We start from the raw sequence: 24,799 nt of genomic DNA on the forward strand, positions 1-24,799 counted from the left end.
GGAACCGCGGAAAGATGGGGAAGGAAGTCAAACTTTGAAATGTTGAAATGATTGTAAAATTATTGAAATGTATAAATTGGAAAAGTATAAATAAAAACTTTTTTAAAAAAATGCATACTCCAGGCAAAATTGCATCAGCAATGCATATCTTTGGATAAATGTCCACAAATTTTCAGGCAACTTAAAAAAAAAATTAAATTAAATTTGCACCTGTGTGTAGAATGGGGTGAATCGAACTTCCTAAAAATGAGAATCTGAAATTGAGAGATTTGTCCCTCCCAAACTGGATGCCATCCAGGTATCCTGCCCCTAAGAAGCGTGAAACAGGAGTAGCCCTTACGGGTTTTGACCATTTCCATTGCATTACCTGGGTCTACAAAGCCAACATCCACATACAGCTTGGCACAATAGGAGCCTATCAGTAGACCAAACAGAGGGCCCAAGACAGTTGCTATCTGCAGGCAGCCTAGCAGCAGAGGGAGAGGCAGAAGAATATAAAAAAACAAGTTATTGTCATATTTCACGCAGCCATTTGTTTGGCTTCCTGTCCTCAACATCTGAAGGACTGGTTTTTAGAATACCAATGCAGGATCTCACCAGCACTGAAATATAAAATAGACCTCCAGGCACCATCATCATCTGTATTAAAAGTGAACTCATTATCCTTACATAGTGAAAATGGGGGGGGGGGGAGCACAAAATGGAGGCAACTGCAGGCTTGGAGGAACCCAAAGGTTAGAAGTGCAAAAGCAATCTTAAGGGGGGAACCCGAAAGTTTGTCTGTGTTATGTATTGAGTTGAATAGGATCCAAAATGCAGCAGTCTGATTGGTCCTAGAACAATAGGATTCAGAATGCAGCAGTCTGATTGGCCCTAGAACAATAGGATTCAGAATGCAGCAGCCTGATTGGCCCTAGAACAATAGGATTCAGAATGCTGCAGTCTGATTGGTCCTAGAACAATAGGATCCAGAATGCAGCAGTCTGATTGGTCCTAGAACAATAGGATCCAGAATGCAGCAGTCTAACTGGTCCACAGGAGCCACCCAATCCAGCTCCAGGTGGAAGTGAATCTGCACCCTGATTGGCCTACAGGTGAATCCCGGAATTAGCCAAACACGTGGGGCCCATTGTTTAAATAATGTATATAAAGCAGGCATACTGGGCACAACGTGCACAGAATACTGGCTGGCTATTGGGAGATGGAAGCGACACAGAATCTGTGGTATACACTATCTGCTGGAAAGCACCATCCATGGCTCCAACATTTATGTATTCTTTATTTATTGCCCTCTGTTCACCTTGAGGCCCCAGCACAAGTTACACCATTAAAACACAACTTAACACTGATAAAAATGAGGTAGGTCATGGCAATATATACCTCAAGCATTAGAAGCCAGGGTAAAGAGGTATATCTTCATTTGCTCTGAATGATCAACTTCCACTGAGTGGGATTTGCCTTCTGAATAAATGAGCAGAGGACGGCACCATGAGCATCCCCCAAAACATACTTTTTCTAAGGCATTTGTAGTCTCCCTTTTGATCCAAAGCCAGGATGACTCTATGGAAGAAACCAATTCACACCATAAAGCTCTTTAATGCCACTTTAAGCAGCCGTAAAGGTAAAGGGACCCCTGACCATTAGGTCCAGTTGGGGCCGACTCTGGAGTTGCGGCGCTCATCTCGTTTTACTGGCCGAGGGAGCCGGCGTACAGCTTCCGGGTCATGTGGCCTGCATGACTAAGACGCTTCTGGCGAACCAGAGCAGCGCACGGAAACGCCATTTACCTTCCCGCCAGAGCAGTACCTATTCATCTACTTGCACTTTGACATGCTTTCAAACTGCTAGGTTGGCAGAAGCAGGGACCGAGCAACGGGAGCTCACTCCGTCGCGGGGATTCGAACAACCGACCTTCTGATTGGCAAGTGCTAGGCTCTGTGGTTTAGCCCACAGCGCCACCCGCGTCCCTTAAGCTTCCCCCAAATAATTCTGGGAACTGTAGGGTGCTGAGAGTTGTTAGGCAACCCCTGTTCTCCTCTCAGAGCTACAGTTCCCAGAGATCCCTTGGAAGAGGGGTTGATTCAACTCCTCTGGAAACTCTGTGAGGGGAATAGGGGTCTCCTAACCACACTCAGCATCCTTGACAAACCACAGCTCCCAGAATTCTTTGGGGGAAGCTATGGTTGCTTAAGGGATGCAGGTGGCGCCGTGAGTAAAACCTCAGCGCCTAGGACTTGCCAATCGCATGGTCGGCGGTTCGAATCCCCGTGGCGGGGTGAGCTCCCATTGCTCGGTCCCTGCTCCTGCCAACCTAGCAGTTCGAAAGCACGTCAAAGTGCAAGTAGATGAATAGGGACCGCTTACCAGCGGGAAGGTAAACGGCGTTCCATGTGCTGCGCTGCCTTGCCAGATGCAGCTTGTCACGCTGGCCACATGACCCAGAAGTGTCTGCGGAGAGCGCTGGCTCCCGGCTTATAGAGTGAGATGAGCGCACAACCCTAGAATCTGTCAAGACTGGCCCGTACGGGCAGGAGTACCTTTACCTTTTATGGTTACTTAAAGCATCATCTTTGTGCTTAAAATGTATGCCGTGCATGTAGTCCAAGTGTATCTAAGAGCTTAGTTTGATTTTTAAATCCAACATACAATACTGAGGATGGGTCTTTTTCAGGTTTACCGATGTAGAAAGGAGAGTTTTCTGTCCTTGCGAAATCCTCCACATACGAAATCCCCAAAGGAGCGATGGGAGTTTCACCAACTCCCCGGATGATGTTTCCCACCAGCACAAAAACCCACATCAAGGATCCAGCCTGTTTTCGACATTCTGGGCATAAAAGAAAGAAAGGAAAATCTCCATGGAGGATTTTTGCCGGTAATGAAATACTTTAATGCTCCCCATTCATCCGTAACCAGATGCTCCTGGCAAGGTGACTCGTTCCTGTCGTTCCTGTCCCTGAATTCAGAAGTTAAATCAGCTGATTGTGCATTGTTCTGCATATTGTTTTACTTCCCCCATTCCCTTTTGTGCTGGGGCAGAAGCAGAGAACCTGTGGCCTCCCAGAATGTTGCTGGACTTCCATCATCTCTTGCCTGTATACCTGAAGGAGCCTCTCCACCCCCATCATTCAGCCTGGACACTGAGATCCAGCACTGAGGGCCTTCTGGCTGTTCCCTCATTGCAAGTTTACAGGGAACCAGGTAGAGGGACTTCTTGGTAGTGGCTCCCACCCTGTGGAACGCCCTCCCATCAGATATCAAGGAAATAAGCAGCTATCCTATTTTTAAAAGACATCTGAAGGCAGCCCTGTTCAGGGAAGTTTTTAATGTTTAATAGGTTATTGTATTTTAGTGTTCTGTTGGAAGCCACCCAGAGTGGCTGGGAAAACTCAGCCAGATGGGTGGAGTATAAATGATAAATTATTATTATTATTATTATTATTATTATTATTATTATTATACTACCACTACTACCAGTGACCATGCTGACTGTGGCTGGTGACAGTTGGAGTGCAGGGGCGTCTTGAAGCCACAATTTCTCCATCTCTCTCCTAAGGAGGTCACTGCCAATCTGGCTTCCATTGGCTTAGCATACCCTCCAACATTTCTCCAATGAAAATAGGGACGTTCTATTCCATGATAATAATTTTATATACCCTGCCCATCTGACTGCGTTGCCCTCAGCCACTCTGGGTGGCTTCCAACATATATAAAAACATAACAAAGCTTTAAACATTTAATTTTTTTTAAAAAAAACTCCCTTCAGATATCTAAAGGTCCCTTCAGATATCTCCTTGGCTCAGGGGTTGCATAACTCCATACCCTCCAACATTTCTCCGATGAAAATAGGAACGTTCTAAGGAAAACCTGCACATTCCAGGATCAAATCAGAAAATGGGATGGCTTCTGGTAAAGCCAGGACTGTCCCTGAAAAATAGGACACTTGGAGTGTCTGAGTTATTTTATGGGGTTAAATCTTCAGGCGGAAAAATATCCTGAGCCCTGCAGTGGAGCCGCTGAATCACACACAAGGAAAATATATGTGCTGGTGCTATGGCACTGTCTGTTCCCACACCCATTCCAACTCTCAGCCACCAGTCACACAAGAAGGTAGGTGAGAAATACGGTTCAGTTCTCATTTAAAGTCGACCTAACCAAATTCGCATTTTCTGAAACAATAGACTGAATTTTGCAGGGCAGTTTTCCAGCCAAGTGATATGTTCAAAAATGCATTTACTGTGGTAAAGTGTGCCTATAAATGCATACATCAGTGACTATAACATACAACAATGCATTGTTTTAGGGGAAATGGCTTGTCCAAAATGTTTACATTAGGCAAAATTGTGCACAAACATGTGTATGTATAGCAGGAGAAATTAGCACAAAAATGCTGGATTCTCATGAGGACATTTTTAAAAAAAATTAAAAAAGCAAATGGATGTAGAAATGTGGAGAGCTCAGCTGAAGACTGGAAAAAGCTGGAGAAAACGAGAGAAACCCAAAATGGCAGATTTGGCCATCCCTAGACACAGGTAGAGTAGGCATCAAAAACACGACAAAAACACAAGAAAAGCTGGCATCTACAAAGGCAATACAGTGGTAACTTGGGTTACATATGCTTCAGGTTACATACGCTTCAGGTTACAGACTCCGCTAACCCAGAAATAGTGCTTCAGGTTAAGAACTTTGCTTCAGAATGAGAACAGAAATCGTGCTCCGGCGGCGTGGCAGCAGGAGGAGGCCCCATTAGCTAAAGTGGTGCTTCAGGTTAAGAACAATTTCAGGTTAAGTACAGACCTCCGGAACGAATTAAGTACTTAACCCGAGGTTCCACTGTACAGTAGAAAGAAAGACAGTGAGAAATGACTCTAGGAAGGAACCTCACCTTCTGCGGATTGTTCTGTCACCATGGAAAACTGGCTATGATTTGCAAGGCAAACAGCTATGGTTGAAGAATTTTCAGATACAGAAAGAGAGTTTTCATAGCGGTACCTGTGGAGTCAGAATAAAATGTACACATGAAATGAATGTGGCTCAGTTGCAGACCATTTGCAGTGCATGCAGAAGGTCCCAGGTTCATTCCCTGGTGTCTCCAGGTCAGGTAGGGAGAGATTCTCTGTCTCAGGCCCTGAAGAGTTCCTGCCAGTCATTAACAGATAATACTGAGCTAAATAGACCGGTGTTCTGACTGGGTGCAAGGTAGCTTCCAATGTTCTTGTGGCTACACATTACAGAAACAGATCAGTAGTTATGGGTGATGAGAGTAGCATCCTTTTATATAGATTTACCCAGTACTTTTTTTCTGGGGGGACGCATACCCCTAAACATTTTGTGAATTTTTGTACTTTTGTCCATTTACTGTATTTGTTTTTCCCGATTTGAACTATAAAATGGTGGTTTTCTTGAGTCAAAATGTGAGGACCCTTAAACATTTTTTAAGAAAAAAAGCACTGGATTTACTGATCAGCTGTGCTCAGGTGCCCATCTTCCAGGAAACCTATCTGGTAAAACCAGCACTGCATTTAGGATGGCGTGGGCAGTTACCCCCATAGGGTGCCAAATCGAGGGGGTGCAAAACTGAGAAGATCCCTTTGGATGATTGGCTGCAATGACCTGTTGGTAGTTCCACATGCTTTTGCATCAGCCTTCAGAAACCACCTGTGCAACTCCCTGCATTATGTGCAAACATTCCATATACCGTATTGGCCCGAATATAAGATGCACCCACAAATAAGCTGCAACTTTAAAATTCAATATTTATTTGTGGGTGCAACCCGCCTCCCGGCACTACTGCCCTGAATGGGGGGTGGCTGGCGCCCTGCTCCCCAAGCCAGCGCTTGGTTCCGACCACGCTGTGCCCCTGCTTTCTGGCACTACCTCCCCAAGCCGGTGCTGGCTGCCCCGTCCCCTGTTCAGGGCGGTAGTGCCAGAAGGTGTGTGTGCAGAGCTCAGTTCTGAATATAAGCCACACTTTAACTTTTCACAGTCCGAATTTGGGGAAAAAAGTGTGGCTTATATTCTGGCCAATACGGTGTTTTCTCTCGTGATGTGCTGCGTTCTGGGACATTGTTCATTCTCTCTGCTTCCATGATCAAACTGCTTCTGTGCTGCTAATGCAGCAAAAACAACATGGGAGGCAGCAGTGGTGAGTTACCAGTCTCTGCAACCACAGCAGGTGCTGTGATTCTGCAACGGTTTGTCTTCAACCCGGAGAGCGCAATCCATTGCTCTCAAGAGAGACGGATACCAACAAGCATACAACTTCCCCCCCAAAAAAACTCGTATTAAAGATACCTTTCTAATAACATCTGCAAATGTATTTCTTAAATGTTTACACTGATTTTATACATATACATACAACTCTCTCACCATCAAAACACTGACATTACAATTAAAATCTTATTAATCAGAGGCCCCTTACTAACTGCTTCTGCAGATTTATTTCTTAATTCTTCCCCTTTAATTTGATGTTCAGGTGTGCATGGGATAAATGGGGTGGGGTTGCATATTCAATGTTATTTCAAGGAGAAGAGCCCAAGGTTCCAACAGGAGCAGATAGACAGGTATACCTTGGAAGTATGAGTAATGGGGTTTACCTTCCCATCAAGAAATGAGGTAGCGCTATCAGAAAACATCCGAAACCCATAACTATGCAACCAATAGCAATCATGCGTGGTCTGTGGAGTTTTGATCCCAAGTAGCTCACAAAGGGTATCACCAGCAAGTTGCCTGTGGAAATAGAGAACATAGACTATCATCCGTCCAAAGTTATTCACTCTTCAGTCCCACGAGTCTCAGTAGGAGAGTTAGGCAAAGGCAGTCCAAGCTATTTGGCTGCCCTAAACACCTCATCCAATTGCTCCCCTTGAAGTTGCCTCCACAATCTTGTGGGATCCAGGATGGGGATTCTGTTTCTTGTGTGCAAGCAGGACCCGAGTGCAAGCGCACTTTCCCCTCCTGCAGTTTCCAGCAATTTATATTCAGAAGCATACTGCCTTTGACTGTGGATGAAGAACATAACAATCGTGGCTACTAGCCGTTGAATCACTCTGGATCGATTCGGGTCAATCCAGCCTGCTCCAGAACAATCCAGGCTTTCTTCAACCTGATCTGGATTCATCCCAAATTGTCTCAATTCAGTTCAGGGTTGGGCTTTTCTGAGTTGCACCGTCCTAGCATGTAGCTCACTAAAGTGAGCTTTCATTTCTTTTCTAGAACAGTAGCTCTGTTGGTCTGTTGTACTAATCTTTTTATACACCCTGCATATACCGTATTTTTCGCTCTGTAAGACGCACCAGACCACAAGACGCACCTAGTTTTTGGAGGAGGAAAACAAGAAAAAAAAATATTCTGAATCTGAGAAGCCAGAACAGCAAGAGCAATATCTGTGCAGTGAAAGCAGCAATCCCTCTTGCTGTTCTGGATTCTGTGATAGCTGCGCAGCCTGCATTCGCTCCATAAGACGCACACACATTTCCCCTTACTTTTTAGGAGGGAAAAAGTGAGTCTTATAGAGCAAAAAATATGGTACTTTTGAGAGTGATCCCCCATCATTCTCAATGGGGTTTACTTCTGTAAAGACTTGCGTAAGTTTGGGAATTCAAGGTAGCCATGGCGAAGATAAAAACAGAGTGGTCTTTATTCTAGATAGTTCAGAACACTTTTGTCTCTAGCTCCACCTATCTGCCAATCAAAGGCATGTGGCTCTCAACAGGTTGCAACTCAAGGGATGTGGACCTTGCCAGGAGAAAAGAATTCCACTATTCCTGGATTGGTCTTTCTATGCATTTAGACGTGCCTGTTAAGCTATGGTTGAATTCTCATCAACCTTTTCACTTGCGTACCCATTTCAAAGCTTCCATTTATCACACCAACCAACGAGGCAGGGATGTTGAAACGCCGTTCAATCTGTGTGAGCATGCTGTTCATGTAAGCCCCAGACATGGTCTTGGCGAGATAAGCAAAAGATAGCGACACCAGAAAGACCTAGAAGAGAATGTGGAGAACTCATTAAATCAACAACAGGACCTTGTTAGGTGGATTCAAAGATCGTCGAGCTCTTGAAATTGCAAGGTGAAAGGCTGGCATAAATGTTATCCTGTAATTTAGGGTGGAAAGGTATGGAGAGAGGCATGAATATTCACATACTTCACCTCTTGACTCCATCCAATTGTAGCCAAATGGAATGGGGTTAGGCACATGCACACACAAATCTTGCAACACTTGCAAATCTTGATGGTCAATGTCATGGGCTGGATGGATGCAAAGGAGTGGTGGGAGGCACCAGGTGGGGAACCCTCAGGGGAAGAAGGCTTAGAGCCAGGGGCAGACAATGAGTAGCCAGAGGGAGAAGAGGGAGCAGACTGGGAGGAAGAGATGTTAGAAGTTGAAGAGGCAACAGGGTTTAGTGAGGAGGAAGAGGCTACGGCAGAGAGCAGTTCAGAAGCAGAGGCAGAAGCAGAGGTGGGTCAAGAGGCAGAGAGGAGGCACACTGCTGAAGAGGCCAGGGAATCTCCCCCTCCTGGTGTGACCAGCTCACCTCCTCCCGGGTCTCCCAGAACCAGAAGATGAATAAAGAGAGCAGAGCAAAGAGAGATAAGGCGACAAAGCCTGAGGAGGAGGAGCCTTCGAGAGTGCTGGGAAGGTGTGGTCCTTCTGTTCTTGCAACTGTCTCCTTGAGGCAAGACCTACTGGGAAGAGTTGCTGTGACCACAGGGTTTATTTGAATAAAAAGTTAACTTCACTGACAGCCGTGGCTTTATTGCTGACCTGCTCCTGACAGTTGGCAAGCTCTGTGAGTGTGCATGTGTATGTAATTGCCCTTTTCTCTGTGCATGTGAACAATTTCCATAGGCGTATGTGAAATTGCCCCTTTCTTGGTATGTGATTGCTTCATTCCCCATGTGTGTGATTGCCCCCTTCCATGTGTGCATGCAAAATTACCTCTCCTCTCTGAGTCTGATTGACCCTTTCTCTCTGTGTTATATTGCCCCCTTTCCTGTCCTCCCTAATAGGACACTGAGAACGACCCTGGGTCTACTTGACACAAAGTGAGAAACAACAGTGTCATGTTTAATCCCAAGGCTTAAAGAGGCCATGGAAATCCAGTACTGATAAGCCTTAATCCCATTAGTTCTGCTTGGGACCACAGACAGACCATAAACCTGACACCCAGAACCCAATTCAGTCGGCTGTCCTTCTCTTCCTTTATCCCATGCCTATGGAGTTGATGCCAAGCACTTAAATCTCGAGAAGCGGTGCCCTTAAGGAAACCGGATAAACTGTGGTCTTTGCTCCTTCTTCTGGTTTTCTCATATAAACAAATTAAAGGATAAGGGGGGGGGATTAAAAGATGAACTAAGGCTTATGGACACAAATGGTTAGAAGCCCAACTTTTATACTATACAAGTAAATCCAGCCTATGCCTACCTGCCGTCTTACTTACAACCAGTCTAGGGCAGGGATAGTCTTGGCTTCAGTCTTGCACCATGTAAAGGAGGCAGGCAACACTAGGTTGAGGTGGCTCCATCTACAATTGGTTCTGGCTCCATCTATTCCCTGCCTTCCACCCCATTGGTCCCAATGGGACCAGCCTACCATATAAAGTAAGAAGAACCACAGCCAAGGTTCCACCAACTTTTGCCTCTGGCCCTGCCCACAATCAGCATGTGGCTCATGGGAAAGTTACCCATCAGAGAATGTGGCCCTTGGTTGAGAAGAGTTCCTCACTCCTGATCTATCCAATGTTTGTGGGTGGATGTGGGTGGCGCTGTGGTCTAAACCACAGAGCCTAGGGCTTGCCGATCAGAAGGTTGGCAGTTCGAATCCCCTGACGGGGTGAGCTCCCGTTGCTCGGTCCCTGCTCCTGCCAACCTAGCAGTTTGAAAGCACGTCAAAGTGCAAGTAGATAAATAGGTACCACTCCAGCGGGAAGGTAAATGGCATTTCCATGCACTGCTCTGGTTCTCCAGAAGCGGTTTAGTCCTGCTGGCCACATGACCCGGAAGCTGTACGCCGGCTCCCTTGGCCAATAAAGCGAGATGAGCGTCGCAACCCCAGAGTCGGCCACGACTGGACCTAATGGTCAGGGGTCCCTTTGCCTTTACCTTTACCTATCCAGTGTAAGGGCTGGTTAGCAAATACTGCTTGATTTATGTTAATACAATTACCGTTTTCCTCGCTTGCTTTGCTCTTGAATTGTTAATGAGTATCTTAAATTAGAATCCTTGAGTTGAGTACTGCAAGTTTTCTTGGATTATCTAGCCCACACTGACTGTTCTGCTTCATGCTGCTTAATTGAGATAGGAGGGCAGATTACAGACGTCTGCTTTTCTCCCCTTTAACATGCCATTGGTTCCAATTTCTATGTGCTCTGGTATTTGGATAATGGTCACACAACCATCTGTGTGTAAATTACGCAAGGGGCACCTTTCCTTTGCAAAGGAGGCAGAAACTCAAGAGTCAGTATTCATTAATTTACAGGATTAAAAGGAAAGTCAACCAATCTTCCTAGGTGCTCAACAACTTTCTCAAGGGGTGTGCGCAGATCCATCCGCAACAAAAGAGTCATAGCATTTTTCTTACCTTCAGCTTGCTCATACAGAATATAGATGGCTCCTTAGCTCCTTTCATTGTGCTTTTTGAATCGGCTGTGGATTCTTCCTTGCGGTTATTTGTATCTGTCCCAGCATCCTTTTAAAGGAAAAAAATGAAAAGAAGTGTACTGGTCATAACAAGACTAAGTTTAAAAATACTATAGAGTAGTATGCAAAAATAGCTTGCAGGTGGGGTGGTGGGGTACACAGCTAATAGACTACATTCCCTGCATGTGGGTAGCTATTGTTTACTGGGTCGGATGAGGTGGCAGGGAAGTCAGCGAGGTGCAAACCCATCATTGAAGCCAATCCAATGTTCCCGCCAGTGTGTTTGCACTATGATGACCTCCCTGCCACATCTTCCCTCCCGATAAGCAACAGGGACTCATCTGTCAGACAGCTTGCATATACAGGAAACTGCTTATGGATGCATGGTGCTTTCAGTTTACCTACCTGGAAATAATCTGCTGTGAAATCAATGGGATTGATGTCTGAAAACATGCATATGATTGGGCTCTTAGGCACACCTGATGTACGTAGGACATAGAGAAACTATTGATCTTGGTCCATGCATAAATACCCATAATTAACAGCAAGCTGATAGGTCTACAATTTCCTTGGTCATTGGCTTGACTCTTTTAAAAAATGGGCATGACTACTACTGCTCTCTTCCAGCTAGAAGGAATGATACCAGAACTATTTACTGTAGTAAAAAGGGCAGCCACCAATGTTGGTTTGCTTTTATAAGCTACAAAGGAAGACAGCCAGTCCTCAGGGCCTCACTTGGAAAAGTGCCAATTCTGCAGATCAAAGTGATTGTGTGGACACATATGGAGTAAAATGATCCTTTAAGTAAACTAATCAAATCATTATTCCTGAATATGACAATATAGGGAAATAGAGATATATAGCTAAACACATTGGGTTATACAGTGGTACCTCGGGTTACAGACGCTTCAGCTTACATACGCTTCAGGTTACAGACTCCTCTAACCCAGAAAAAGTGCTTCAGGTTAAGAACTTTGCTTCAGGATGAGAACAGAAATTGTGCTCCAGTGGCGCGGCAGCAGCAGGAGGCCCCATTAGCTAAAGTGGTGCTTCAGGTTAAGAACAGTTTCAGGTTAAGCACGGGCCTCCGGAACGAATTAAGTACTTAACCCTAGGTACCACTGTATCCAACTACTCAAAGCAGACCCACTGAAGATAATGAACCTAAGTTGTCCATATCCATTTATTTCCATAGATCTACTCTGAGTGCCACTAGCATCAGTGACAACCCATTGATTAATGATGCTACTCAAAAACTAGCGCATTCATAAGTCAACTCTAGTAGTTTCATAATTCTTCAAAGCATTGTGAGCCCTGATCCAATTATTTTTTAAAACGTATTCTTAGTTTGAAACAATGAGATTATGAGCAAACAACATGAGATCACAACTGAACATAAAATGCCATGATACCGCGATGCATGTGTTGGGAAAGAATGTTGCATTGTGCATGCCACATTCCCCAGATGCACTTCGGTGATGTGCAATAATTCAGACACTTTGAAATCTGGTGGTAACAAATAACTTCATAGCAGAAGGTCTCAAGTTCAAGGTCTCCAGCATCTCTAGGTCAGGCTGGGTTGCATCTAACACTGTGAAGGCAGAGTTTTGTTTGCCTAAGGAGACCTCCAGTTGCTCTCCTCCTGCTGCCTGCTTCCACAAACTACTTCAGAGGGTCCCAGAAACTGGAACTGATTTGGTAGGGTGGAAGGGGCAAATGATGAAGAGAGCATTCCATCGGTCTGTTGCAGCAGTGGAACTTCAGCGATGGACAGTGCCCCCTGTCTGAAACCCTGCCAGAATATTGTTGCATGCTATCCCAATCTCCAGGCAGTTTACAATTCCAGAGCTTCCAGGCAGTTACCCGGGATTCGGTTTCCCCGGAATGAGGGAGATGGTAGTGTTTTTAGGCTATATAGTTTATTTACACACATATACAACCTTAGCCTATGAAGACCCTGAGGCCCCAAGAAGGTGTTGCTTTTCCCAGAGCCACAGCCTTGGATTCAAGCATAAATCAAACATGTCTCTCCCGCTCAGCTTTCTGCCTGCATCCTGCTTCTAGTCCAGCTCTCTCTCTCACACACCTCTGGCACAAAGCCACTTCCTTTGTTACCCTAACAACCCATACTTAGAGGACCATTAAGTCACCAAGGAGCTGGCCTGGCGATTCCAACAATTGCATCCTTCATTAGATTTTAACCCTTGCTGGATTCAGGAATTAGAAGGGGCTGAGGCATACAGCCCAACACAAACACATCCTGTCCAAACTCACAAGAATCTTGATCTAGATGAGACAGCAGGCTGGCTTAGTATAAGGCAGCTTTCTCTGTTCCTAATTTCCACCCAAGTTTATGCCAGTGGATTTGTAATTCAACAGGCACATTGCAAATTATACTGGGCTCAGTGTGTTCATCACTAATCTTGATATGTGCAGAGAGACCCTCTGCACATCACCCAGAAAGAGAGAGGAAATATGCTGAGCTTCAAAGCATGTACACTGCTGAAACGGCTCTATTTTCTCCATGTCTTGATGCTGCAGGTACCCCTAACCATTAGGTCCAGTCGCAGACGACTCTGTGGTTGTGCGCTCATCTCGCTCTATAGGCCAAGGGAGCTGGCATTTGTCTGCAGACAGCTTCCAGGTCATGTGGCCATCATGACTAAGCCACTTCTGGCGAACTAGAGCAGCACACGGAAACACCGTTTACCTTCCCGCCGGAGCAGTACCTATTTATCTACTTGCACTTGACGTGCTTTCAAACTGCTAGGTGGGCAGGAGCTGGGACCGAACAACGGGAGCTCACCCCGTCGCAGGGATTCGAACTGCCGACCTTCTGATCGGCAAGCCCTAGGGTCTGTGGTTTAGACCACAGTGCCACCCGTGTCCCTGATCCTGCAGATTCTTACCTAAATAAGCACACCAAGATTCTTTATTCTGGATTCAAATACAAAACCCACATACATCTCTGGACCCAGGTAATACATTTGAGATCTTCTCTCTCCCCTCTCTCAACAATACAAGTTCATTCTCTTATTTAGTCCAAAAGCATAACGGCTTCTGCTGGCTTTTCTTTTTGCTGGGTGCTGCTTGACGTAGGAAGAAGAGGAAAAGGAAGTGAAATAGCTTCATTTAAGGTTAGGCTCAATTACGTTCCTTGAAAAGAAGTGGGGAAGTTTCAGATCCCCCTGAAAAAGATGTGAGGTGGCTTCCCATAACCCTGCTGTGAGGATAATAGCCTATAATGGTCAGGGGAGGAGAGCTAATGGTTGGGAGTTAGTTGGCCATCTGTGTGTTGAGTTTGAGCGATGAGATACCTATCAGAGCTGGGTGATGGGAAGGGGAGGGCACAGGATTGTGAATGAGAATCAAACAATGTTGTTGTTTAGTCATTTAGTCATGTCCGACTCTTTGTGACCCCCTGGACCAGAGCACGCCAGGCACTCCTGTCTTCCACTGCCTCCCGCAGTTTGGTCAAACTCATGTTGGTAGCTTAGAGAACACTGTCCAACCATCTTGTCCTCTGTCATCCCCTTCTCCTTGTGCCCTCAATCTTTCCCAACATCAGGGTCTTTTCCAGGGAGTCTTCTCTTCTCATGAGGTGGCCAAAGTATTGGAGCCTCAGCTTCAGGATCTGCCCTTCCAGTGAGCACTCAGGGCTGATTTCCTTCAGAATGGATAGGTTTGATCTTCTTGCAGTCCATGGGACTCTCAAGAGTCTCTTCCAGCACCATAATTCAAAAGCATCAATTCTTCGGCGATCAGCCTTCTTGATGGTCCAGCTCTCACTTCCATACATCACTACTGGGAAAACCATAGCTTTAACTATACGGACCTTTGTTGGCAAGGTGATGTCTCTGCTTTTTAAGATGCTGTCTAGGTTTGTCAAACAATAGTTTCCACTTTAGAAGAGACAGGAGAGAGGAGGAAAGAGAGATGACGGCTGAAAGCAACTTTAGACTGCAGTGCCAATTTCTGGGGAGAAGGTCTGCTGGTTTGCAGGAGAGACAGCTGCTTGTTCAAGGTGTTATTATCAGTATGTGAAGCTCTTAGCAACTCGGGACCAGTTTACCTTACCCATTCGACCGCTTCAATCTGCAGAGCTGGTTGCAGGTGCCAAGTAATACTTGCTCTGGCTTTGTAAAGAATCAATATTTCCATGTGGCAGCAGCTGCACATTGGGACTCCCTGCCAACTGTCAAGGCGGGAGTTAGGAGCAGGTCAGCAATAACTCACAAGGTCTCAGTGAAGTTAATTCTTTATTCAAAGAAACAAAACAGCTCAGGCCGGATGGGCATAGCAAATCCTCCCAGTAGATCTTGCCTTCAATGAAGCAGTTGCGAGGACTGAAGAACCTCACTTTCCACAGCTCCCTAAGTCTCCTCTTCCCCCAACTCCTTCCCAAGCAACCTGAGACTTCTTTACCTTGTCTGTCTCTGCTCAACCCTCTTCATACCTCTTCTGGTTCTGAGAGACTGGGGGCAGGAAGGGTAGATTGTCGCAGCAGAAGGGGGTGACACCCTGGCTTCTTCAGCAGCCTGCCTCATCTCTGCCTCTTGGCTTCCCTCCTCTCCTGCTTCATCTTCTGATTCTGGACTTCTCTCTGCCACAGATTCTCCCTGCTCACTAAACCCTGTAACCTCTTCAACTCTTCTTTCTCTAACCACCAATCTCCAGGCTCTGAGCTTTCGTCCCTTGGGGGATTCCCCGGCTGGTTCCTTCCACAACTCCTCTGCATCCAGCCAGTCCACAACACCAACTGACAACAGGTAGGTGTACTCTTTTTTTGGCACCTGCTAAAACTATTTCTGTTTAGGCAAGCCTGCCCAGCTACTTAGATTGGTAGGGCAGTGCTGGCTTCCACTGGTACCTTCTCTTCCCGATAGTGTAGAGCTGCCCCAGGAAATGCTTAGAGAGCAGGGCAATACTGTTCTCCCCAATGGAAACCATCAAAATATTACACACATACCATAACAGTTTGGTCGTAGTTGAAAGATCTGCACTGTGCACTAGGGTGGGCAACCTTTTCCAGCTTAGGCTCAATGGGTGGGGACTATGGGCTTGTCCCACACCTAGAAAGTGGCTTTTTCCCATTGACTCCCACTTTCTATACATGGGTCAAGTGGTTTTGCCTTTGCTCAGCCACCATCCCCTGGGAAACCCATTCTTTAGCGCTAAATCAGAACTAACAGCAATCTGCAGGGAAACCCGGTTGCTGTTTGTTCCAATTCAGCACTAAAGATCAAGTTTCCCGGAGGGAAAGCAGCAGGGCAAATGGAGGTGGGAGCCATAAAAGGAAGCAGATTTTGGTTAAACATCAGACAAAATGTCCTATGCTAAGAGCTGTTTGGCAAAGCTCTCCTTCACTCAAGATATTTAAGTGCCGTCTGAACAGCTGTTTATTAGAGGTGCCATTCCTCCATCATGCATAGAAGGCCCCACACTGAGCACAGAGGTAATTTTAGGGCAGCACAACCAGTTCGCCCACACTGAGTGCCGAGCGGAGAGGGCACCTGCGAAGCATTTGCTTGGCTACAGGGAAGAGGCGTGAGGGCTCTGTCAAGGTCCTAGAGTCCACCTTCCCAAAGCCCAGGTGATACTTGCCCAGCATTGGGAAGGAGGTCAGTGGCCTCTAAGACCCTGCCAGAGCCCTCACACTTCCTTCCCAAAGCCCGGCAGGGTGCAAGGACTGGGGGGAGGAGCACCAAATGTTGCGCAAGCTCAAGGTGTCATAGTACCAAACTCCATCCTTGATGTGCAAAAAGTTGTCTATGGTGCTGTGATCTTCTGATTCTATGGCAATGCCTTGCAGAGGTGTACAGTTTGCCTCTCAGCAGCTTCAAGACCCCTTTACACACATGCGCATGCACACACACAAAAATGATGACCGGCATTTTGCTAGTTAACTCAATGTGCCCTTAAATATACAAACCGAGTGCTGCGATTTGGAAGCGCTGGCTGTTCCTTTAGGGAAAGTTTTAGGTGCAACACGGGAGAGATATCATGCCCCCAATCCCCCGCCACACACACACATCATCCCCATTGCAGCGTCGGTTATGAAAATCTGCTTGCCGGAAAATACAATACACAAAAGTCCTGCGAGCTCCGTGCCAAGGAATGCTTTAAAAGAACGTCAGGTGTTTTATTTCCCTGAACTTCTGGTTACACAATTATTTTGGACGTTTCTTCAGTCATTAAAGGGAGCAGCATTTTCAGAATGCTTGTACAGTGCGACTCTTTTAATCGCTTGATCTGTTAGTTCAAAGTGAGCCAGCAAAAAAACTAAAACAAAAAAACAACCCAAAACATGCTACAATCTAGGATTTGATGGCATGCAACCTAAAGGCTTTGTGTGTGTGTGTGTTAGAATCTTGCAAATCCCAACATTCTTTAAAATGTTTCTTGAAAAAGGACTCTTCAAGTCCTCATGACTGTAAGATAAATGTAACGTCATATATTCCCTGCGCTAAGCAAGCTTCCCATCTCTGCATCAACCCAAAGCTCTGATCGTTTATTTTTAACATTCCCATTAGATGACTTTTCTCCCCATTTACAATTCTGATCTTCCCTCCCATTTCTTTCCGTCTTGTGGCATCTTTATGGCTTTATTGCTATCCATACCTCGGTGATCCTGTTAGTGGCAAATCCATTGGCTTCTCTCCTCAAATCTAACCCATATCGGAGTTTCTTTTGGGATGAAGCCATTGCCGTTTTGGAGCAATGAAAGGATCTCTTACGAGAGACACAAAACCAAGACCACGGGGCGAAAGAACAGGACTGAATGTACTTCTTTCTTAGAAGAAGTCTAAGTGAAACTTTTGTTATATTCAGCAGTGACCTGCTGAGCGGGAGAAAGAAACAAGAAACAGGGGGACCTTGAGCCAACATAAATAACCCAGAAAACTGCCCCATTTCAAGACATGGTCATATCTCTCTTTACAGCTCTCCTCTCTATTCTTGCAAGTGCGTTTCAGACAATAAACCAGGCACAACCTTGGATTGCCTACCTTGATGCTATCACTCATCTTGGCTTCAGTTTCCATTTCAGACCAGGATCGGACCACACACTACCTGAATGTCTCCTCTGCTCTCTCTTCCTTTTTCAGCTAAGCTTGTAAAAAGACTTGAGTCCTGGGTAATTCCCTAAACAATTTTAATCCCTCCAGGTCTTTGATTACCTTGAGTTCTGGCCAGTCGGCTGCCATTAACCCCTAACAGGATCCAAAATGTTGCACTGATGTGCTCATTAAAGGCAAAAATATGTACACAGTGAAACTGAGATAATGAACACTGGCTCCTCTAGATGAACTGTTTAACTGAGCATTTGCTTTGCTTTGCTTTCATAAAGCTTGCACAGCAGTTGGGAGTCCAGGGGCAACCAATATGGTGCCTTCTGTTGGACTACAACTCCCATGAGCCCCGGCCAGCATGGCCAATTGTCAGGGATGATGGGAGTTGGAGTCCAACAGCAGCTGAATGGGCACCAGTATGGACTCCTCCAGGCATCCTTTTCATGATGGTATCAGGGCACATACATGATCTTGCTTTCAATACGGTTTTTACAACTCTTGTCTCTGTTTTATTATAAAATGAAATAATAATAAACTTTACAAAACCCTAAAACACTGTTTGCATCTGCTAAAAATGGTTGTATAAAGGTAAAGGGACCCCTGACCATTAGGTCCAGTCATGACCGATTCTGGGGTTGCAGCGCTCGTCTCGCTTTACTGGCCGAGGGAGCCGGCGTACAGCTTCCAGGTCATGTGGCCAGCATGACGAAGCCGCTTCTGGCAAACCAGAGCAGCGCACGGAAACGCCGTTTACCTTCCCGCCGGAGTGGTACCTATTTATCTACTTGCACTTTGACGTGCTTTCGAACTGCTAGGTGGGCAGGAGCAGGGACCGAGCAATGGGAGCTCACCCCATCGTGTGGATTCGAACCGCCGACCCTCTGATCGGCAAGTCCTAGGCTCTGTGGTTTAGCCCACAGCGCCACCCGCATCCCATAAAAATGGTTGTATACATGCTGTTTAATTTCAGACTGGGGTATGATGTCCTGCAGCTTCCTATTGAAACAGTGGCATAGCATTCATTGCTGGCACCCAGGGCAGGTTTGCAGGCACCGGGCAGGGGGTTGCCACTGCCAGAACAACCTCACCCCCACTGGAGCAAAATGGGGCCAAGCTGAACCGTCTGCCCGCCCACACAGGGGGGGGGAACCTGACTGGTCAATGTGGCCCTTGGCAGGCAGAGAAGAGCACAGGGCCACACTGCACTGGGGGCACTTTCTTGGGGGCGCCGGGTTCACACGCCCTCAAAATTTGTGCACCCAGGGGCATGACCCTCAGGCACCACCACACTACACCCCTGTGCTGAAATCCTAAAAATGGTCCCACCACAAATGTTCCAGGTTTTTCCGTTGTTTCGCTTTGGTTGTGCTATAGCTCCCCTTCTGACAGCAATAATGCAATAAAATTGGGGAAGCATCGCAGAACAACTAATAGAGCAGAATGGTGTGTGTGGACGGTCCATTATAAATCCACCGCTGCTGTGCTGTTATGATGTCAATGGCATTTTGCAGAAGCCACCCTCAAAACAACCACAAGTCCGCAGAGGCCTTATGTCTGGATGAGGGTGGTGCTGTGGTCTAAACCACTGAGCCACTTGGGCTTGCTGATCAGAAGGTTGGCGGTTTGAATCCCCACGAAAGAGTGAGCTCCCATTGCTCTGTCCCAGCTCCTGCCAACCTAGTAGTTTGAAAGCACACCAGTGCAAGTAGATAAATAGGTACCACTGTGGCGGGAAGGTAAACAGCATTTCCGTGCACTCTGATTTCTGTCACAGTGTTTTGTTGTGTCAGAAGCGGTTTAGTCATGCTGGCCACATGACCTGGAAAGCTGTCTGTGGAAAAACGCCGGCTCCCTCGGCCTGAAAGCGAGATGAGTGCCACAACCCCATAGTCGCCTTTGATTAGACTTAACCATCCAGGGGTCCTTTACCTTTTTACCTTATGTCTGGTCTTTACTGAGCGCTCATTCTGATTTGGTTATAGAGCAGTTGCAGCACCATCACCCTGCATCCTGAACTCAAACTGATTTGCTTGCAAATTATTATTATTTTTTACAAACCTTCTTGTTAATCATTCATCAGTCCCACACTTTGCAGTGCATTTCCCCATCGCTTTTCCAAATGGCAAAAAGTTTGTTTCTTTCCCTTTTTTCCAAGCAAGTTTATTGAACTTTGCAGCAGAGCTTTAATCCAGTGGGCAAACCTAAAGTTCCAGGATGACCCAGAATCCTTCCAGCAAAATACTGCCAGTCTGGGAGCACCTGTATTCGCCGCTGCACCCCTTTGTGCAGAACTCATAACGTGGTCTACCAGGTTAAGGAACCTATTTGCAGGCTTTCCTCAGTCTACAGCAAGGGGGAGGGGTGTCAACCTTTGGCTGCTCAAAGAGCCGCATTAGCTCTTGGGAAACTTTCTGTTTGTGTGTGATTGTTTATATAACTATGGAAAGCTGTGTTTTGAGCCCCTTATGACAATATTTTAAATTGTATTATATCCCTCCACTCCAATACACACCTTTTTGTGTTTGCTACCCTGGGCAACTTTGCGAAGAAGGGCAGAATATGAATATAATAAACGGAAAGGAAAGAAAGAAATTGGTCTGGCTACTGGTAATATTTATTTATTTTATCAGAGTCTTTCTACCCCTGCTCCTTCCTGCAGCTCAAAGTGCATGGCAGCTTAACAGCAACACGTATAATATAAACAATAATGCAAAACATAAAAGAGAACCATCCCTCCATGGCAAAACAGGAACACTAAGGCTGAGTCTAGACATATATATTTTTTTAAAATGTTGTGAAAATGCTTCTTAAAAAAATAAATTAAAAAAATATATATTGAATTTGCCATTAGCTCACCGTCACCATCTAGTGTCACATTTGTATAATGCACTTAAAACACGCTTAAAACGTTATATTTGCAGCTGTATAGCTGAGCCCTAAGTCTCAACTCCAACCAACATCAACGCCCTCAGGTTCCAAAAAGCCTGGACAAAGAAGCACATTTTCACCTGCCATCTAAATACAGTGGTACCTCGGGTTAAGTACTTAATTCATTCCGGAGGTTCATACTTAACCTGAAAATGTTCTTAACCTGAAGCACCACTTTAGCTAACGGGGCCTCCTGCTGCTGCCGCACCGCCGGAGCATAATTTCTGTTCTCATCCTGAAGCAAAGTTCTTAACCCGAGGTATTATTTCTGGGTTAGCGGAGTCTGTAACCTGAAGTGTATGTAACCCAAGGTACCACTGAACAGCTATTGCCATTACATCGAAAGAAGATGCAGGGCAACACGAATGTGGGGAAACAGGTTATACTTATTAAATGTTTTTTTTTTTTTAAAAAAAGGTAAAGGACCCTGGATGGTTAAGTCCTATCAAAGGTGACTATGGGGTTGTGGCGCTCATCTTACTTCAGGCCAAGGGAGCTGGCTTTCTGGGTCATGTAGCCAGCATGACTAAACTGCTCCAGAACACTGTGACAGAAACTAGAGCGCATGGAAATGCCGTTTACCCTCCCGCCACAGCGGTACCTATTTATCTACTTGCGCTGGCATGGTTTCAAACTGCTAGGTTGGCAGGAACTGGGACAGAGCAACAGGAGCTCACCCCATTGCGGGGATTCGAACCACCTAACAGCTGAAGGATCTGCCAGTCAACATAACCAGGACAAGGAGTCCACCAAACAAGTCTGGGCATGTGAGCGAAGCAAATGAGGGATCCAATCACTCCCATTGCTTGAGCCAGGTAACAGCTTGCTATGGTCACACAGCAAGGTTTGATAAACTCCTATCCACCCTTCCATTGAATAGACCTTGGGTTCATTGGCCTACATTCAACCCGATGCGCGCACTAGGCCAAACCCCCAAAATGACTCAGATATTGACCCCATATTATCTGAAATCCGCTCACCTGCCTGGAACAAATGCCAGTCAGCTGAATTTCTATACACTACTCCAGCCTGATAGGGACGCGGGTGGCACTGTGGGTTAAACCACAGAGCCTAGGGCTTGCCGATCAGAAGGTCAGCGGTTCGAATCCCCATGACGGGGTGAGCTCCTGTTGCTCGGTCCCTGCTCCTGTGAACCTAGCAGTTCGAAAGCATGTCAGCGTGCAAGTAGATAAATAGGTACTGCTCCAGCGGGAAGGTAAACGGTGTTTCCATGTGCTGCTTTGGTTCGCCAGAAGTGGCTTAGTCATGCTGGCCACATGACCCGGAAGTTGTACGCCAGCTCCCTTGCCCAATAAAGCAAGATGAGCACCGCAACCCCAAGTCGTCCATGACTGGACCTAACGGTCAAGGGTCCCTTTACCTTTACCTTTACTCCAGCCCGATGGGAAGCACTCAGCAGTGCGGAGTAGGTGAAACCAAGGAAGAAGAAGAAGAAGAGTTTGAATTTGATATCCCGCTTTATCACTACCCAAAGGAGTCTCAAAGCGGCTAACATTCTCCTTTCCCTTCCTGCCCCACAACAAACACTCTGTGAGGTGAGTGGGGCTGAGAGACTTCAGAGAAGTGTGACTGGCCCAAGGTCACCCAGCAGCTGCATGTGAAGGAGCGGAGACGCAAACCCGGTTCACCAGATTAGGAGTCTACTGCTCTTATCCACTACACCACACTGGCTCTCCAGTGCAAGGCAATCTGTGTCCCTACCCAAAATTCCTACTCAGTTCCCTAAAAGAAAGGGTAGCTAGCAAACCCCACACTGCAGAAAGGGTGGGAGGGTGGGTGTCCAGAAAGGAAAGAGGGGGAAATGTGGGGCGAAGAAGGCTTAAATAGCCTAAGTGTCACTTCTCTCCTACTGGGCAAACTCCCCCCATGTGGTGCCCAGACCGCTCCCCTATAGAAGGTAACGTCTCTCCTACAATTCTATGGTTCCTCTTCTTCCAGGGGTGTAGGGTGTGGCAAATATGTTTCCCTCACCCCACCTCTCCACCGACAGAAGAAAGGGAAGGGAAATGTGGTAGACTGTCATAATCTCATTATCACTGTTTTATGTGCAAAGCTATACAGTGGTACCTCAGGTTAAGTACTTAATTCGTTCCGGAGGTCTGTTCTTAACCTGAAACCGTTCTTAACCTGAAGACCACTTTAGCTAATGGGGTGTCCTGTTGCCGCCAAAGCACGATTTCTGTTCTCATCCTGAAGCAAAGTTCTTAACCCGAGGTACTATTTCTGGGTTAGCGGAGTCTGCAACCTGAAGCATATGTAACCCGAGGTACCACTGTCTAAGCTGCCTAATCAAGACCTCTCGTAAGCAGTGTACACTGTAGATAACACACAGCTGTAATCTGCAAAAATATTTTGTGTGCGCGCGTGAAATAACCACTACTAAAACACAGATAAAATCTGTAAAATTTTCAAAACAAATATGGGTAAGTCACATGTAAATTGATCACTGCTATTAGTTAATCAAGTACGCCTTCATATGTTGCCATTTAACAGGAAATCCATTTGATTACCTCTTACTGTTTCTGCTCTCAAACCAGGGTTAGGTCTCTAGGGGACTTGTCATGATTCTCCCCCTCCATATTCTGCCAACCTGCCCCATTTTGGTGAATTTCAAGCCCCTCTGGCTCCTCTTTCCCCCTCCACCCTATCCAAGTCCACTTTGAGCAGATGGATGGAGCCAACCTGAAAAAGTCGACAACAGGGAAAGAGACAAGCGACAAGGAGGTGCGGTTGGCATGCCCTAGGCCTGGCAGTGCTACCCGGTATAGCTTGAACCTGCCTAGAGCAAGAGAATCAATTTGCAGAAACATCACTTATTCCAGAACCCGCAGGAGTCTGTACATTTTGCACTGCAGATGGAACCCTTCAAAAACAGGGTTGCCAAGTTTTTAACCAGACCGTGTAACGAAACCTGCAACAGCACCTTGGCATGAAGAAATCTAGCAGGCACTCCTGTTCATCTCCACACCATGGCAAGCTGCACCGTTTTCTGATTTCTGCACGCCAAGTGACACAGTCAAAGGCAGAAGAGCTGAGATGGCCCTTTTTCCTACTCTGTCAGCAACCCCACTTGAATATTAAAACAAACCCACACTCAAGATCTTTAGTAAAACAGATGCTGTCATTCACTTACCGCTGTGACTGTTTAGGAACATGTGGAATGATGTTTCCTGATTTTGCCTTTGATCTTTTATTTCCCAACGTGTTGAAAATTAACTAGCATGTGGCGGCCATTATATGATAGGCTTCTGTCAAATATTTGCAGCCTCACATTTTAACTTGCTTCTCTCTAGCTGAGTAAATAATGCCAATCTGGCTTAGTGGTCTAAACTACTGAGCCTCTTGGGCTTGCTGATTGGAAGGTCGGTGGTTCGAATCCCTGCAAAGGAGTGAGCTCCCGTTGCTCCGTCCCAGTTCCTGTCAACCTAGCAGTTCGAAAGCATGCCAGTCCAAGTAGATAAATAGGTACCACACTCGAATGCTGTTAGCCCAAAGATGGAAAGAAGAAGCAGTCCTGACTAAAGAAGAGTGGCAAACTAAATTAATGGATTATGCTGAAATCGCGAAACTAACTGGAAAGTTCAGAAATCAAGATGACAATAAATTTTAACAAGAATGGGAAATGTTTATTATGTTTTTGCAAATGTATTGTAAACAGATAAATACTTTGGCAGGATTTTAAGAACACTTGTAATTTTAGAAATAGTATAGTAAATATGAGGTTAGAAAAAGATTGGAGTAGAAATGATATGCAGTTGGTAAGAAATTTAGGGAACCAGGAATGGGGGGGAGGGAAGTCAGAGGATTCAGAGAATCCCACTTTATGGAATTGATATGGTTTTATGTATAATTATCTTTGTTTATGGATGTTATTGCATTTGTTACTGTTTGTTTTTTATTCTATTTTGTTACTCTTGTTGAAAAATTAATAAAAATACTATTTTTAAAAAAAGATAAATAGGCACCACTGCGGCAGGAAGGTAAACAGCGTTTCTGTGCACTGTGGCTTCTGTAACGGTGTCCCGTTGCGCCAGAAGTGGTTTAGTCATGCTGGCCACATGACCCGGAAAGCTGTCTGTTCACAAATACTGTTTCCCTTGGCTTGAAAGCAAGATGAGCGCCACAACCCCTTAGTTGCCT

General features: G+C 45.9%; 1 protein-coding gene across 4 annotated transcripts in view; it reads right to left on the reverse strand.

Annotated features, from left to right (window-relative positions):
* Positions 1 to 23,925, reverse strand: part of SLCO1A2 (solute carrier organic anion transporter family member 1A2) — a 37,821-nt gene extending 13,896 nt beyond the window's left edge. Inside the window, exons 1-7 of one of the 4 annotated variants that reach the window (XM_077935283.1) lie at positions 23,793 to 23,925; positions 10,582 to 10,689; positions 7,842 to 7,983; positions 6,594 to 6,726; positions 4,883 to 4,989; positions 2,678 to 2,824; positions 368 to 466 (exon numbers count right to left, since the gene is read on the reverse strand). In XM_077935283.1, the coding sequence (XP_077791409.1) occupies positions 368 to 466; positions 2,678 to 2,824; positions 4,883 to 4,989; positions 6,594 to 6,726; positions 7,842 to 7,983; positions 10,582 to 10,629 (676 nt within the window). In that variant the 5' untranslated portion in view covers positions 10,630 to 10,689; positions 23,793 to 23,925. Of the gene's footprint in view, positions 1 to 367; positions 467 to 2,677; positions 2,825 to 4,882; positions 4,990 to 6,593; positions 6,727 to 7,841; positions 7,984 to 10,581; positions 10,690 to 17,261; positions 17,381 to 17,647; positions 17,760 to 23,582; positions 23,605 to 23,792 lie in introns of those variants that run through there. The other 3 variants (XM_077935284.1, XM_077935282.1, XM_077935281.1) reach the window with 3 other exon arrangements.
* Positions 23,926 to 24,799: the final 874 nt, after the last annotated feature.

The sequence above is a fragment of the Podarcis muralis genome, chromosome 10 (genome assembly GCF_964188315.1).
Source record: "Podarcis muralis chromosome 10, rPodMur119.hap1.1, whole genome shotgun sequence".
Lineage (NCBI taxonomy): Eukaryota > Metazoa > Chordata > Lepidosauria > Squamata > Lacertidae > Podarcis > Podarcis muralis.